At 45.8% G+C, this 14,468-nt stretch overlaps 1 protein-coding gene across 1 annotated transcript in view; it reads left to right on the forward strand.

Moving 5' to 3' along the window:
• arid1ab (AT rich interactive domain 1Ab (SWI-like)) overlaps positions 1–11,627 on the forward strand; it is a 54,511-nt gene extending 42,884 nt beyond the window's left edge. The window contains exons 7-20 of the mRNA XM_040121296.1: positions 62–232; positions 841–1,141; positions 1,777–1,922; positions 2,061–2,158; positions 2,253–2,462; positions 2,585–2,789; positions 4,873–5,005; positions 5,557–5,732; positions 5,821–5,944; positions 6,133–6,252; positions 6,436–6,532; positions 6,749–7,568; positions 8,045–8,175; positions 8,294–11,627. Coding sequence (XP_039977230.1) covers positions 62–232; positions 841–1,141; positions 1,777–1,922; positions 2,061–2,158; positions 2,253–2,462; positions 2,585–2,789; positions 4,873–5,005; positions 5,557–5,732; positions 5,821–5,944; positions 6,133–6,252; positions 6,436–6,532; positions 6,749–7,568; positions 8,045–8,175; positions 8,294–10,216 — 4,655 coding nt within the window. The 3' untranslated portion in view covers positions 10,217–11,627. The remainder of the gene's footprint in view (positions 1–61; positions 233–840; positions 1,142–1,776; positions 1,923–2,060; positions 2,159–2,252; positions 2,463–2,584; positions 2,790–4,872; positions 5,006–5,556; positions 5,733–5,820; positions 5,945–6,132; positions 6,253–6,435; positions 6,533–6,748; positions 7,569–8,044; positions 8,176–8,293) is intronic.
• The last annotated feature ends 2,841 nt before the right edge of the window (positions 11,628–14,468 follow it).

The raw sequence follows: 14,468 nt of genomic DNA on the forward strand, positions 1-14,468 counted from the left end.
GTTTTTTTTACACAAATTATGAAGTATTCATCTAATGATGTTCTCTCCCAATCCCCTCCAGTGTACATGCGCAACCCTCAGATGCCTCCATACGGGTCCCCTGGACAACCTGGCTCCGCCTTATCTCCACGCCAATCTTCGGGAGGCCAGATGCATGGTGGGATGGGACCGTATCCCCAGAACAACTCCATGGGAAACTACGGGCCTCAGGGGGGCCAGTATGGCCCGCAAGGTGAAGCCTCAGGGCCAAGGCGTGGGTGGTGTTAGGCTCTCACTGGTTAAATAAAGAGTAGAGAGGAGGGGAGAGTACAGTGTTTAGTGGTGCACCCTACTCCATCATATCATGCAGGGGTTTTTTGTTTGTTTTTGTTTTTTTCAAATCCTAAAAATATTATGAATGAGTTCTCAGTTGTCACCCTGTGACCATCACAGTTTCATAGATAGCCCAGATTTTAAAAATGCTTTGAAGTTTCCTCTCACTTCATATATTTATGAAATAATATCACTTCACTTTCTTCTCACTTCACATCTGAAGTCTCAGATGAATTCTGTGGGCTTTGAAGAAGTTCTGCTGTGAGTCATAGTAGAGAACAGCAAGGACCAGAAAAAGCCTGCTTCGTCGGGCTAGTTGTTAGAACAGGCAGCACAGAGGTAAATTTAGAGCCGGACTGCTTAGTCTTTATTTCGTCAGTGAGAAATGAGTAGAAGTGCTTCTGCAGATTTCTCTGTTTTAAAATGATATGCAGTTTAAAAAACACAACTAGATGCCCGAAAACGCCATTTGGTGATTGTAGGTAGAAGGCTAAAATCTAAATCTCTGTCCATCTGTGAACCTTCCAGGTTACCCCCGGCAGCCCGGCTACACAGGGATGCCCAACGCCAACTATCCAAGCGGTCCTGGTATGGGCAGCTCCATGAACCCCATGCCTAGTCAGGGCAGCGGGGCTCCTTATGGAAGCATTCCGCCTGGTAGAATAGGCCCGGGGCAGATGGGTGCTCGGCCCTACGGTCCTGGGATGGGCTCTAACCTGGGCAGCATGCCTCCTCAGGTGGCATCTGGAATGTGTCCCCCTCCAGGCATGAACAGGAAGGACGGCGGCCCCTCCATGCACCACGGACCCACTAACTCCATACACAACAGGTGGGTGTTCTACAGCTACTGGCTTCACAGGCTCAATGAGACATAAGGGAGCCATTTGACTGTCAAGGGTCAGTACAACTCATTGTATTAAGACTCTTGAGCCAGGAGAATTTTTTTTCTATCCTTGGGGGGGTGTGTGTGTGTGCACGCACGCTTGACTTTCCTTCTATGTGCTGGCTGTGTGACCATGAAAAATGATTGGTTCTTCCCACGTGCAAGCCGGTCTGTTTTGTGTTTTGGTGCCTGACTGTGCTACAGAGTAGATGGCAGTAGACCAAACTTATCTATGAGAGAAAAAGAATAAATGGAGAGAATGAGAGACCAGGAGATGGTCTCTTAGATCAGTGAATCACATCCTTCCCCAGCGAGTACGCCAGCTTAGCGCACAGAGAGACACCCATGTGGCAACTGCTAGAATCATATGAAGTAAACTGATGTTTCCTACAGAATAAGCTGAACCCAGTGAACACAAGACAAGGAAAGGGCATAGATTTGTTACAGCATCAAACAGTAAGGCACGAATAGGATGACAGACTCATAAATCTCTATTAATTTATGATGATGATGCAGTTTTATAAGCTAGTTGTTTATCAGTTTTCTCAAAGTTCTTTTTAAACAAGCATTCTCTTCTCTAGACCACCTGGCTACCCTAACATGTCCCAGGGTATGATGGGAACAGGCTCGCCATACGGCCCTGGCATGAACAGCATGCATGGCATGATTAACCAGGGAGGGCCAGGGCCATACCCAATGGGAGCAAACATGGCCAACAACACCCCTGGTGAGTAAAGATACACTGAAGCCTTGATCAGGTGGCTGTAGCACTACTGTGGGCCTAGAGGTTTTATCCATAAAATAGTTTTATTGACTGGTAATCTCTTATTTTTATGCACTCTTCTTATTACCTCTAAACACCCAGGAATGGCTCCCAGTTCTGAGTTTGGCATGGATAAAATGAACCCTGCCCAGAAGATGAACAACAAAGTTGACGGGACTCCCAAGCCTGAATCCAAAAAGGTAAAAGTCCACTGAAGTCCACACAATGAAATTATTGTGGCTCATTAGATCTTTTTTCCCATCTCATGATTTACTTCCATCATCTGTTCTGTAGAAGTCGAGCTCTTCCACTATCACCAACGAGAAGATTACTCGTCTGTACGAACTTGGCCCAGAACCAGAGAGGAAGATGTGGGTGGACCGATATCTGGCCTTTGCTGAGGAGAAGGCCATGGGCATGAACAACCTGCCCGCTGTGGGCCGCAAGCCTCTTGATCTCTTCAGACTCTATGTTTCTGTCAAGGAGATTGGCGGCCTCACCCAGGTATGCCTGAATTCCAACTAAATTTGATGTGTATATTAAAGATCAGAACAGGCAGCTTTTTAATTCTCATGAGGCTGTTTTGTGCAGCTTTCTAAGCCTCCTCTTCCTCTGGCGCCCACCAGGTGAACAAGAACAAGAAGTGGAGGGAGCTGGCCACTAATTTGAACGTAGGCACGTCGAGCAGCGCAGCCAGTTCGCTCAAGAAACAGTATATCCAGTGTTTGTATGCTTTCGAGTGCAAGATTGAGCGAGGCGAGGACCCACCCCCAGACTTCTTCAACACAGACACCAAAAAGAACCAGGCGAAGATCCAGCCTCCCAGCCCAGGTGAGCACCGGCATCCTCCTGCACCTCATCACTATTTATTTCATCCTTTAAATAAATTGCACTCATATTGAATTCATGAAAGCTAATTTCATTATTCCATTTCTCCCTTGGGTGATTCGTGGTTTCCAGCCAGTTCAATACATTCTCTTTGCTCGATTTTCCTCTTATCATTTCCCTATAAACTAGTGTATTTTATGGTATCCTATTAATTGCAATGTTAACAGCCAGTCATAGACCATCATTTGTCATCTCCTGTATGGGGCTACCATCATCCATAAATCACTGCTGTTTTGGCATGTATTGTAGGAGTTGTAAATGACAGCAGTATGGCTGTAAGTCACAGAAGTGCACTGCTTCCTCTGGACAGTTCCATGAACACATCTCTTGGGGGAACACTCCCTGGCATTTGCACAGGACATTACGAAAGACTTGTCCTTTCAGACTCCCGCACGTTGGTTTTGGTATGAATAGCGATGCAACCAGCATGCCAACTCTTTCAATAACTCAGAATGCTGGGTAAAAGTCAATGTGTAAACTGGCAGTCACACCAGAGGTTTGGGGGGGGGGTCTCAGGACCACGCTGTCGCCTGGAAGCTGTTTGTTTTGGAAGAACTCCTGTTATAGCTGCCAGGAGCAACCACACCAGCATCAACCACGTGCTGCTTCAGTCTGGCCAAGACCCAGGCTGTCAGACACGGGGCACTGAGTCAGCGCCGGGGTGTTGTTACAGGAGACATCAGGGTGCTTGTCAGTTGGCATCAGCCCTCTAGTTAGTACGAAGGAAGGGTGGGGGAGGGGTGGGTGGGTGGGTGTGGGTGTGTGTGTGTTTGGTGTGTGTGTGTGTGTGGGGGGGGCGAGCACCGTGGGGCAGGAGGTGATTTGGCGGTAGCAATGCCCTGTCAGTGGCGTGTCCTCACTGCCTGGTGACTGGCCCAGGGCTACAGAGGCAAGGCAACACTCCCTGGAGATTAGTACTGAGCCAGAAATGATGAATGAGGGGAAGAGACTGTGTGTGTGTGTGTGTGTGTGTGTGTGTGTGTGTGTGTGAGTGTGAGAGAGTGTGAGTGTGAGAGAGTGTGAGTGTGAGTAAAAGTCACACAATTCTCTCACTCTCTCCTTCTCTCCCGAATCTGTTTCTACCATGCTATTTTTTTTCTATCCTCACGAGATTCCCCCCCCCCCCCCCCTCCATCTTTAGTAGAGGGAAATCCCTGCCCAGAGGGAGGGGGGGGCGGTTAATGTGTGTGTATGTGTGAGAGCTACAGAGGCGAGAGGGTGATGTGAGAAAATGTGAATAAATGTGACCTGGCTGTGACCCCAGTGTTGTGTGTGTGTGTGTGTGTGTGTGTGTGTGTGTGTGTGTGTGTGTGTGTGTGTGTGTGTGTGTGTGTGTGTGTGTGTGTGTGTGTGTGTGTGTGGCAGTTTAATGAATGGGAACCTGTGAGTCATCAGACTGGCGTACTAATGGTGAGAAGTCCTGAGCTGAAGTTAAGGATGAGCGCTACTATGTCTTTTTTTCTCTCTCTCTCTCACTCACTCACTCACTCACTCACTCACTCACTCAAACACACAACACACAGACACACAACATACAACACAAACAACTTGCTGTCTCCTGTCCCTACAGGCCAGGCAGTAATCTGTCAGAGTCAGGGTTTAGATCATTGTTTCCTGGTGACTCCAAGAGCCCAACAGTTGTTAAGAGAGAGGGGGTGATGGGAAGTGGGGGTGAAGGGGTTGGCATTCTGTGATGAGCTGGAGGATTCAACATTTTTGCTGGCTGTGCACTGAAAAGCCAGTCAGCTTGACACAAACTGTGTTTCACTGTGCAGCATTCAGGAATTTCTTAATGGGATTTAGGATTGCCAAAAGCAGCATGTGTTCCCGAAAGCCCCCAGCAGTGCTTAGCCTATCCACAAGACTATCCCCGCCTGACTATCAACTATCAACTCTCGCCTTTATTCCTGGAGTGAAGAGAGGAGGAGAGGGTGTTATTTGAATTCTTTGGAAGATTTGAATTTTACAAACCGGAGGACTTGATAGTTGTTTCCGAGTACTCATTGCGTATGTCCTCCTTTTGCAGCTGGTTCTGGATCCCTGCAAGGACCCCAAACTCCTCAGTCCACCAGTAGTTCGATGGCAGAGGGGGGAGACCTGAAGCCCCCCACTCCAGCGTCCACCCCACACACACAAATGCCTCCAATGCCTGGCGTCAGGTACGAGTGACAGGCCATAATACTGTTTTTCTATGATTTTAAAAAGTCATACGACCAGTCAAATTGTTAAGAAGTTTTAAAGAGTATGATAATAAAGAAAGTATATAATGTAATAAAACAAAAAACAAAACTTGTTTAGATTATGTATTTGGGGTAAAACAGTAAGAATTGGACACTATATAAAATATAAAGTGCGATAATATGAATTTACCAGTAGATACATTCATTGCACATGGTCCCCACAATTTTGAATGTCTTGAAATATATGGAAGGAAAAAGAAATTTGGTAAGTTTGACGGTGCATTAATAATGCAACACAGTATCTATAGTTTTGCAGCCCTTTTACTTCTGATTTCTTGAACTTGCAATATTTCATTTTTTGATGCTAAGGCATAGTTAGGTGAAGAAAAAACATTTAAAAAAAAAAAAGAAATTTACAAGAATTTTTAAACAAACTGTGTAGTAGGTCCTGAATATATTGGAAATTAAACAATAATCTGTATGAAGCAATTAATCAACATTTTACTAACAAGCCTCCCGCGCTCCTGTAGGAGTAGCGTGAATCTGCAGGACCCTTTTGCTGATGGCGGAGACCCAGCATTTTCCAGAAGGAACGCCATGACCCCCAACTCTCAGGGCTACCAGCCTGGGATGGGTGGCCCAGAAATGATGGGTCGGATGGGTCCCTACGAGTCCAACAAGGACCCCTTCGGTGGCATGAGGAAAGGTGAGCGCCAGCCAAACCAGCAAATCAGATTATGTAGTAGTTCTGTTAAACTGAAATTAAAGATATTCTGCGTTTTTTCTTTCTTAAGCTGGAGAGCAGTTCATGCCACCAGGCCCCAACAGTGGGATGGGAGAACAGTATAACAGAGGCCCACCAGGCCCAATGGGCAACATGGGCCAGAGGCAACAGTACCCATACGGATACGACCGAAGGTAAACATACTACGTTATTCTCCAAATGGTCAGCATGATTTTATAATCATATTTATCTGTAAAACATAATAAAAGGGTTACAAAGTGTTTGACAAGATTGAGATCAGGCCTGTAGTGTTTCAGTGTCCTTTTTTTAAATATGTAGTTAAGTACAGTCAGCTGATGAGTGTTGTTTATTGGGTTTACAGACAAGAGCCAGGCATGGGCCCTGACGGCAGCATGGGGCCAGGAGCTCCTCAGCCCAACATGATGCCTTCTGGAGCCGACACAGGGATGTACTCACCCAGCCGCCCTCCACCACAGCAACGGTCTGTACCATTCAATACAAAGATTGGTCTGTATTAGGAGAAAGATGGTTGTTTTAAGGCATTTGCCAGTGTGATCATGTTTAAAGACTGCAGAATTATCAGCATTTGAATTTTATTCTAACACTGTCCTTGCACTAATTGAAAGGTAGAAAAATGGTGTGAACTTTTTGTTATTGTTCTCAGGCATGAGTCCTATACCAATCAGTACCCTGGCCAAGGAGCTCCACCTGGTGGCCCATACCCAAATCAGCAGCCAGGAATGTATCCACAGCAGCAGCCGGTAAGAACTTTTTGTTAGGCATTCGCAAAGCTCTTATTTCAATGTGATTGCCTCTTTTTTAACATTTCCCTAATTTACTATATATAGTATTAAGGGTAGACTTTCCTGTCTGTGCTGGCATTCTGTTGAACGGATGAAAGCATTAATTTTTCTTAAAAATGATTGTATAGAAATACTCAATTGTTAAGTAAAATACTGAATGTTGTCCGTTGACAGAACTACAAGCGTCCAGTAGATGGAGGGTATGGTCCTCCCGCCAAGCGCCATGAGGGAGAAATGTATAATGTCCCCTACAGTGGTCAGCAGCAGCCAGGACCACAGTCCTCAGGGCCCCAGGGCCAACAGGAGATGTATAACCAGTATAATGCGTACCCTGGAGGAGACCGCAGACCACCAGGCCCACAGAACCAGTTCCCCTTCCCCTTTGGTCGGGACAGAGGACCATCATCTGCAGGCCCCAACTCCCAGTCTCCAATGCCTCCCCAGATGATGTCAAGCCCAATGCCTTCAGGTCCTGATGGTCCCCAAGGCCCAATGTGGCAGGGCCGCACTGAGATGGGCTACCCTAACTATCCCAACCGACAGGGACCTCCTGTACCAGGCCAGGGCCCCGGCTACCATGGCATGAACCGCTCAGAGGAGATGATGTCGTCAGACCAACGCATGAACCATGAGGGCCAGTGGCCTGGACACGTCAACCAGCGGCAGCCACCATTTGGCCCCGGTGGTTCTGGACCTCCCATGACTAGACCCCTGCCATCCACCTACCAGACTTCCCAGAACCACATTCCTCAGGTCTCGAGCCCAGCACCCATGCCCCGGCCCATGGAAAGCAGAACGTCACCCAGCAAGTCCCCCTACATGCATCCGGGCATTAAGGTGCAGAAAGCTGGACCTCCAGTACCTGCCTCCCACATTGGCCAGGCCCCTGTGCAGCAACCCATGATTAGGCGAGATGTGGCCTTCCCTCCAGGCTCTGTTGAGGCCTCTCAACCCCACCTTAAGCCCCGCAGGCGGCTCACAGTGAAAGACATTGGTACGGAACCTTTATTTCATCCTCGCTCAATATTTTCAGTAGATATGCATATGCACTAAACCAAGTACAATTAGTGACTACAGTATACCGTATCACATGGACTAGAGGACATATTTTTACAGAAGGCATAAAATGTTAGACTCAAAAACTACTTTTTGAGAACAGTTCTAATAAACCAGAGTGTAAACGGCTTTGTTTGACCATTTCTTTAACTGACTGGCCACAGTGTTAATTGGTATCAAAGGTACCACCTGCCTGCTTAACCTGAGTTTTACTATTTGATACCCCTTACTGTGTTTGGGGAAAGCCTATTTAGAATAATTTATCAGATACAGGGTGCATTTTTGGAATAGGTAACTTAAGTATTTTGGGAGGCTCAGTTAAACTTGATGGAACAGATCGTTGAACCTGTACCTGTCATTGACTCATCATGATCATATTGGCTCACATGCATTCTTTTTTTTTTCTTTTCGCAGGCACTCCTGAGGCTTGGAGAGTGATGATGTCACTAAAGTCCGGCTTACTAGCTGAAAGCACCTGGGCCTTGGACACCATTAACATTCTACTGTATGATGACAACAGCATTTCTACTTTTAACTTATGCCAGGTAAGTTACATAAACCCACATCTATTAAATTTGCAATAACACAAAAGATGACTTTTCTTGTCACACTGTGTATGAGGTCATAGGATTGTTTTGTTGACTATCCTCCTTGGTTTTTCAGCTGCCTGGATTCCTGGAGCTGGTGGTGGAGTACTTCAGACGCTGCCTCATCGAGATCTTTGGCATCTTAAAGGAGTACGAAGTAGGGGACCCTGGCCAGCGCACCCTCATAGACCCCAATGCTGCTGAGGACTCTGATGATGAAATTCCAATGCCAGAGGGCGAGGACATGGACACGGACGAAGAGGACGAGGAGGATGAGGAGGTAGAGGAATCAAAGTCCAATCCCGACACCACCTCACTGGTCCAGGTGAAACAAGAGGAGGAGAGCTCCCAGAAAGACAAGTCTTCAGAGGATGAGGAAGAGGAGAAGGAAAGGAAGTCTTCTATCAAGGAACCCAATACCTCTACCTCAGGGTCCTCACCAGACCCCAACCTCCACTCGGAAAAGCCCAAGCAGGCTAGCAAGTTTGATAAACTCCCCATCAAGGTGGTGCGGAAGAAGAATCCCTTCCTGTTGAACCACTCATCTAAGCTTGGGCAGCGTCAGAGCTTTGACAGCGGCTTGATACACTGGAGCATCGGTGGGGGTGACACTACCGAACACATCCAGACCCACTTTGAGAGTCGGATGGACCTTCTCAAGCAGCGGAAACACACACCAAAAGCCACTGAGAGCCGCAAGAAGGTACAGGTGCTTGAGATGGCAACTGAAAACCCTGAGAAATCCAAGTCCAATGGGGAAGATAAGCCTCGACAGCAGCCACCGCAGTCCTCTGAACATCAGAAGTCCTCAGCGGAGAAGACCTCTCTTCCTCTTCCCATTGGCGCACCAGTCACTGCCACCATTGATGATGTACTATCTGCCCGCCCAGGGTCAGTCACAGAGGAAGTAGTTCGTGGAGGCGCAGAGGAGCAGAAGGAAAACGGCAAGTACCTGTTCAGCATCAACCCTGACCTACAGAGCCGCCGCAACATCAAGATCTTGGAGGACGAGCCTCACAGCAAGGATGAAACGCCGCTCAGCACTGTGTCTGACTGGCAGGACTCGCTAGCTCGGCGCTGCATCTGCATTTCCAACATAGTGCGCAGCCTCTCCTTTGTCCCAGGTAATGACCTGGAGATGTCGAAACACCCAGGCCTCCTGCTGCTTCTGGGCCGCCTGGTGCTGCTCCACCACAGGCACCCTGAACGCAAACAAGCGCCGGTCACCTACGAGAAGGAGGAGGAGGAAGATGAAGGTGTGAGCTGCGAGAAAGATGAGTGGTGGTGGGACTGTCTCGAGGTGTTAAGGGAGAACTGCTTGGTCACTCTTGCAAACATCTCCGGCCAGCTGGACCTTTCTATCTACCCAGAGAGTATATGCCTGCCACTGCTGGATGGCCTGCTCCACTGGGCTGTCTGCCCCTCAGCAGAGGCCCTGGACCCCTTCCCCACGCTGGGGCCCCATGGCTCACTTTCCCCCCAGAGACTGGTTCTTGAAACCCTAAGCAAGCTCAGCATCCAGGACAACAACGTTGACCTCATTCTGGCAACGCCACCATTCAGCCGTTTAGAGAAGCTCTACGGCTCGCTGGTGCGTCTGGTCGGTGAGCGCAAGGTGGCTGTCTGCCGGGAAATGGCGGTTGTCCTGTTGGCTAATCTGGCCCAGGGTGACAGCCTTGCTGCGCGGGCTATTGCTGTGCAGAAAGGCAGTGTAGGTAATCTGCTGGGCTTCCTGGAGGACAGCCTAGCTGCCACACAGTACCAGCAGAGCCAGAGCTCCCTGCTACAAATGCAGGGCGCGCCCCAGTTTGAGCCCACCAGCGTGGACATGATGCGGCGGGCAGCCCGGGCCCTGCATGCCCTGGCAAAGGTAGAGGAAAACCACTCGGAGTTCACTTTGTACGAGTCACGGCTACTGGACATCTCAGTGTCCCCACTTATGAACTCTATGGTGTCCCAAGTGATCTGTGACGTACTCTTTCTGATTGGCCAGTCATGACAGCCGTGGGGAGGTTTCAGCTCTGCCTCTTTCTGTTCCCTTCACCCTTTTTTTTTCTTTTTGTGTGTGTGCGCGCGCGTGTGTGTGTGTATGTCTGTTGTGTGTGAGTGAAAAGAGCAAAACTGACTGTCCCTTTTTTTTTTTTTAATTTATGCAAAATCACCTCGGATTCCACTGTCTTTCTACCCCTGCTTCTCACTAAAGGAAGGAATATCATGAAGTAGCTGTGGATTTTAAACGTCTGAAATGGAAAGATACTGGCAAAGAACAGCAGATTGGGACCCAGGCATAGGACAGAGTGTGCTGCCCTGCGGAAAGGACTTGTTTTTTAATGAAAAGAAAAATCTCCAGAAAAAAGAAAAAAACTGTAACCAAAGTTGCTGTCTCGTTTACAGTGAGTTTGGGGGATACATGTGCTCGCATTCTCCTACTGGGGGTCAGCAGGGAGAAGAAGGCACAGACTAAACAATATTATGGTTCATGTTTGGAGGCTACATAGACTCACGGACTGTGGTGTGGTATAATTGCTGTAACTTTGGATGCTATATACTCAGCCCCACAGGAACCACATTATTGGCTGTGAACAGACGTGTCATGGGAGGCCTGTGCAGTAGATTGTAGGACTTTTTTCTGTACTGTACACCTTAAAAACTGTAAACATACTGTAATAATACTGTTTCACACTGAGATACGCTGGCTTGGCAGCAAACTGTAGTTTTTAAAAACAGTTTTAGTTAATGTCGAGAGAGAAAACGGCTTTCCCCCCAAAGTATGGTGAACCTACAACACCCCGACCTCTTCTTTGTCCCTTGATTGTATGACTTGACCCTTATATTAAAAAGTCACCTCTTTAGGACTGGTCCTCAACTCTAGATGCAGTCCAAGCTGCAGTGTATATATGATGTTGTACATTACACTTCTCTCTCTTTCTCAACTTCTGTTGCTCTTCACCATTTTTAATCTTTGACGATTACAAGTTTCCCTGCATCAAGTACGCCATGTGATTACTTGATGCCCACCCTCTCCGTTACTTCAGCGCCTCACCCTGCTCGTATCGCGCTCCGGGGGGTGTTTAGCTGCTGTCCAACGCCACCCCCAACAAACACAACTTCAAGTTTCAGTTTGTCTTCAGTCTGGGTGTAGAGAATATAACAAAAATCATGTCTGCGGTTCCATTTGAGCTCCTTCATAAATGACAAACTAGACCTTGATGAAGAAACCATTTTAATTTTGTTTATTTTGTTTATTTTTTTTTTCCAGTGATGCGGATTCTGCATATTTGTATTTCAGATGATGTAGCTAAAAACTTGATGTAAATTCCTCTTTTTTTCCTTTTTTTGGCTTAATGAATATCATTTATTCAGTATGAAATCTTTATACTATATGTTCCACGTGTTAAGAATAAATGTACATTAAATCTTCGTAAGACGTTTGCTGTGGATTTATTTGTTATTCCCCTCATACGTGGTTGAGGCAGCAGTAAATAAGGTCCTGAATTTTTCATTTGGCTCTTACTTCACTGGCACAGAGACAGTTTGATATGTATAAAGCAGTATACAGCGTGTTTTGCTGACGGTTCTGATATTTACTCATGGATGCATAGACACAACTCACAACCGGCTCTGTGAAGTATTCTGCTTATCAAATGCGCAGCCATGTTTTCCATCCCTGCGTTGACTGACATCTCACCCCAATGTCACATGGCTGTCCTTGTTCCTGGATCACATGTGCTGATATTTCCATATATATTGACATTAGTGGGGAAATATGCAGAGGCCAGATCTGCTTGATACACGCAGATAAGCTAGGAGCCCTCATTTACTGAGAGCGACTTTTTTCTTTCTGTTTTTTTTCTTTTTTTTGACCCAGAATATTGTCTCTAGAAGCTACATTTACTTTTAAAACTGATCAAATCAAGAACATGCTTATGGAGAGCCATGTTTTTTTTTTTGGAGGCAAAAAATGACAAGAAGAAACATACTCCCTCCCCAGTACAATGCATAATAGAGTTTTGAAATATTTATTTTGATTGTTGTCCTCAATGCAGAGACAAAATAGCATCTATAGAGACAAAACACTGCATGAGCTAAATGTGGCACCAGCTAAATTTTCAAAGACTACTGCCACCTCTTGATGTGGTTTTACTTAGTAAAGCTTTATTTAATCAAGAAGTCTCACTAAGATCAAGATCTCTTTTGCAAGAGAGACGTGAAAACAAAGTAATCCAAAGTAAAGTCCTCGCTTCCTTTGCACAACATTGACTTTAGGAGGTTTTGACTTGGTGAAATGTATGAAGGCACATGGATCTCCTGGAATAAACCTGAATGCACTATGGATAAGACTGCGTCTTTGTTCACTGTCAGCCTATTTATGAACTCTAATATTTAAGGCTAGAGAAATGCATTTATACCTTTCATACAGGAAAGTGCTTTACACTTCTTTTTTTTTTTTTTTTTTTTTTTAAAACAGGAAGAATGGTCAAAATGAAGCAACAGAGATCGAGATATCTTGTCCTTTAGCCCCTGGGGTGAGTCAAGCTTAAAACCCCATGCCTTTAATTCATAATGCAGGTTTTTCATTTTCTTTTTTTTCCCCTTTGTTTTGTTTTTTGAAATTTTATGTCTCAAACCCATGCCGGGATAACCCTGATCTCATCACCCGGGTTATGTTTTTTAACCTTGAGGAAGCTCCCTCTAAAAGGCGTTTTACACAACTGTCTCCCCAGGATGAGTAGCACCTCTCATGTGTAAAATTGGTGGATTGTCCCTTCAATTAGGAGGAACATTAACAATTAGATACGCAGCGTAAAAACTCGAAATTGTGATGTACAAGCATACAGGAGAGAGTGGAAAGTAGTGAGGTGATGAAAGATGTGTGAGAGCAAGCTAAAAGGCTGAGTTTTGGAGGCTTTGATATTGTGCTGCTCAGATCCAGAGAAAGAGGTTAGGTCCAGAACTGCAGTAGGCTGCTCCATTGTAAGTTTTAGTAAACTCTGAACGTAACACGACATGTCGAACAGGAGAGTGTGTTACATTGCTACGTACCGAACATTGGTTTTAACTCATCTAAGTTCTTATCTGTCAGTCCTGCAGTAAGGTCCCTTTGATAGTAGCTGGTAGTGGTGTTTTCACTGTCTGTGCCATTGCGCTCTCTAGAGGTCAGTTGGTGGTAATGACACAGTAGTGCAGGCCATTATTGGGGAATAAGTTAAGGAGTCATTCAGACTGCACTGGCATAATGCGGCGTGTCAAAAATGAACATGGAGAAAATGGTTATAGTGCAATAACTCAACAGTGAATAATTTATTGACTGACCCAGCTGAATGCTCATTGGTACAGTTTGTTTCCATTGATTTGATGCATTGTTAGAAACAAAAGCCCGGTTTTTGGGAATAGGTCACACAGGTAAAGAAACCCTGTTTCTGTCTGCATGCTCCCAAAAAAAACATCAAAATCACATAGTGGTCTGAAAAGAAAATACCATAAGTAAAAATTCCTCAGTCAAGATAGCAAACACATACAAGACGCGTGTACGAAATCAAAAGTTCAAACCTACAGTCATTATCTTAGGACACAGTATGAGGGCCGGTGACTTCCTTTTCTTTTTTTCTTCCTTTTTTTCCTTTTGCATAGATAAACGTCTTAATCCACACAATATATTGTGAAAAGGCTGCAGTCGTTTGGCCTCAGGACACGGATCTGTTTTTATTAGTACCTGGAGACAACACGAAGGCACTAGGAGAACGGCAGACCAGATGGCTAGAGCCCGTAGAGCTGGGCTGTTTTGCCTCCAGTTCCAGCTCGTCAGACGTTAACCTTTCATCTTTATCTGAAGTCGTGTTAGCTAAGTAATACAACGCCTGTTCACAGGGTAGCAGAGTTAAACAAACTAATAATAAAATAATTATCAAACTGAAGTTGGTAATACTTCTCTCCTCATGTCCTGTTTGTGGCAGCGCTGGCAGTAGACACTTCGGCAAATGCTATTAGATTAATGCCAAAAGAAAAAGAGGAAGGACTGCAATAGGTATACATTAGGTAAAGTGTACTGGTCTGACATATACTGGCAATATTTTCCAAATCAGTAGTATGGGAGTATCATTTTGTTGATATACGGTATACTACAAACTAGTTGTTCCCAGTTTGCATCTGAGATATTCCCTACAGTCCATCAGAAATGGTCAGGCAAGGACACATTTTTATTACAGCTCCACCAATATTTCTGGCTGGACATGGCCGTCGCTAGCCTCTGT

Source organism: Xiphias gladius, chromosome 24, assembly GCF_016859285.1.
Source record: "Xiphias gladius isolate SHS-SW01 ecotype Sanya breed wild chromosome 24, ASM1685928v1, whole genome shotgun sequence".
In the NCBI taxonomy this organism is placed as follows: Eukaryota; Metazoa; Chordata; class Actinopteri; order Istiophoriformes; family Xiphiidae; genus Xiphias; species Xiphias gladius.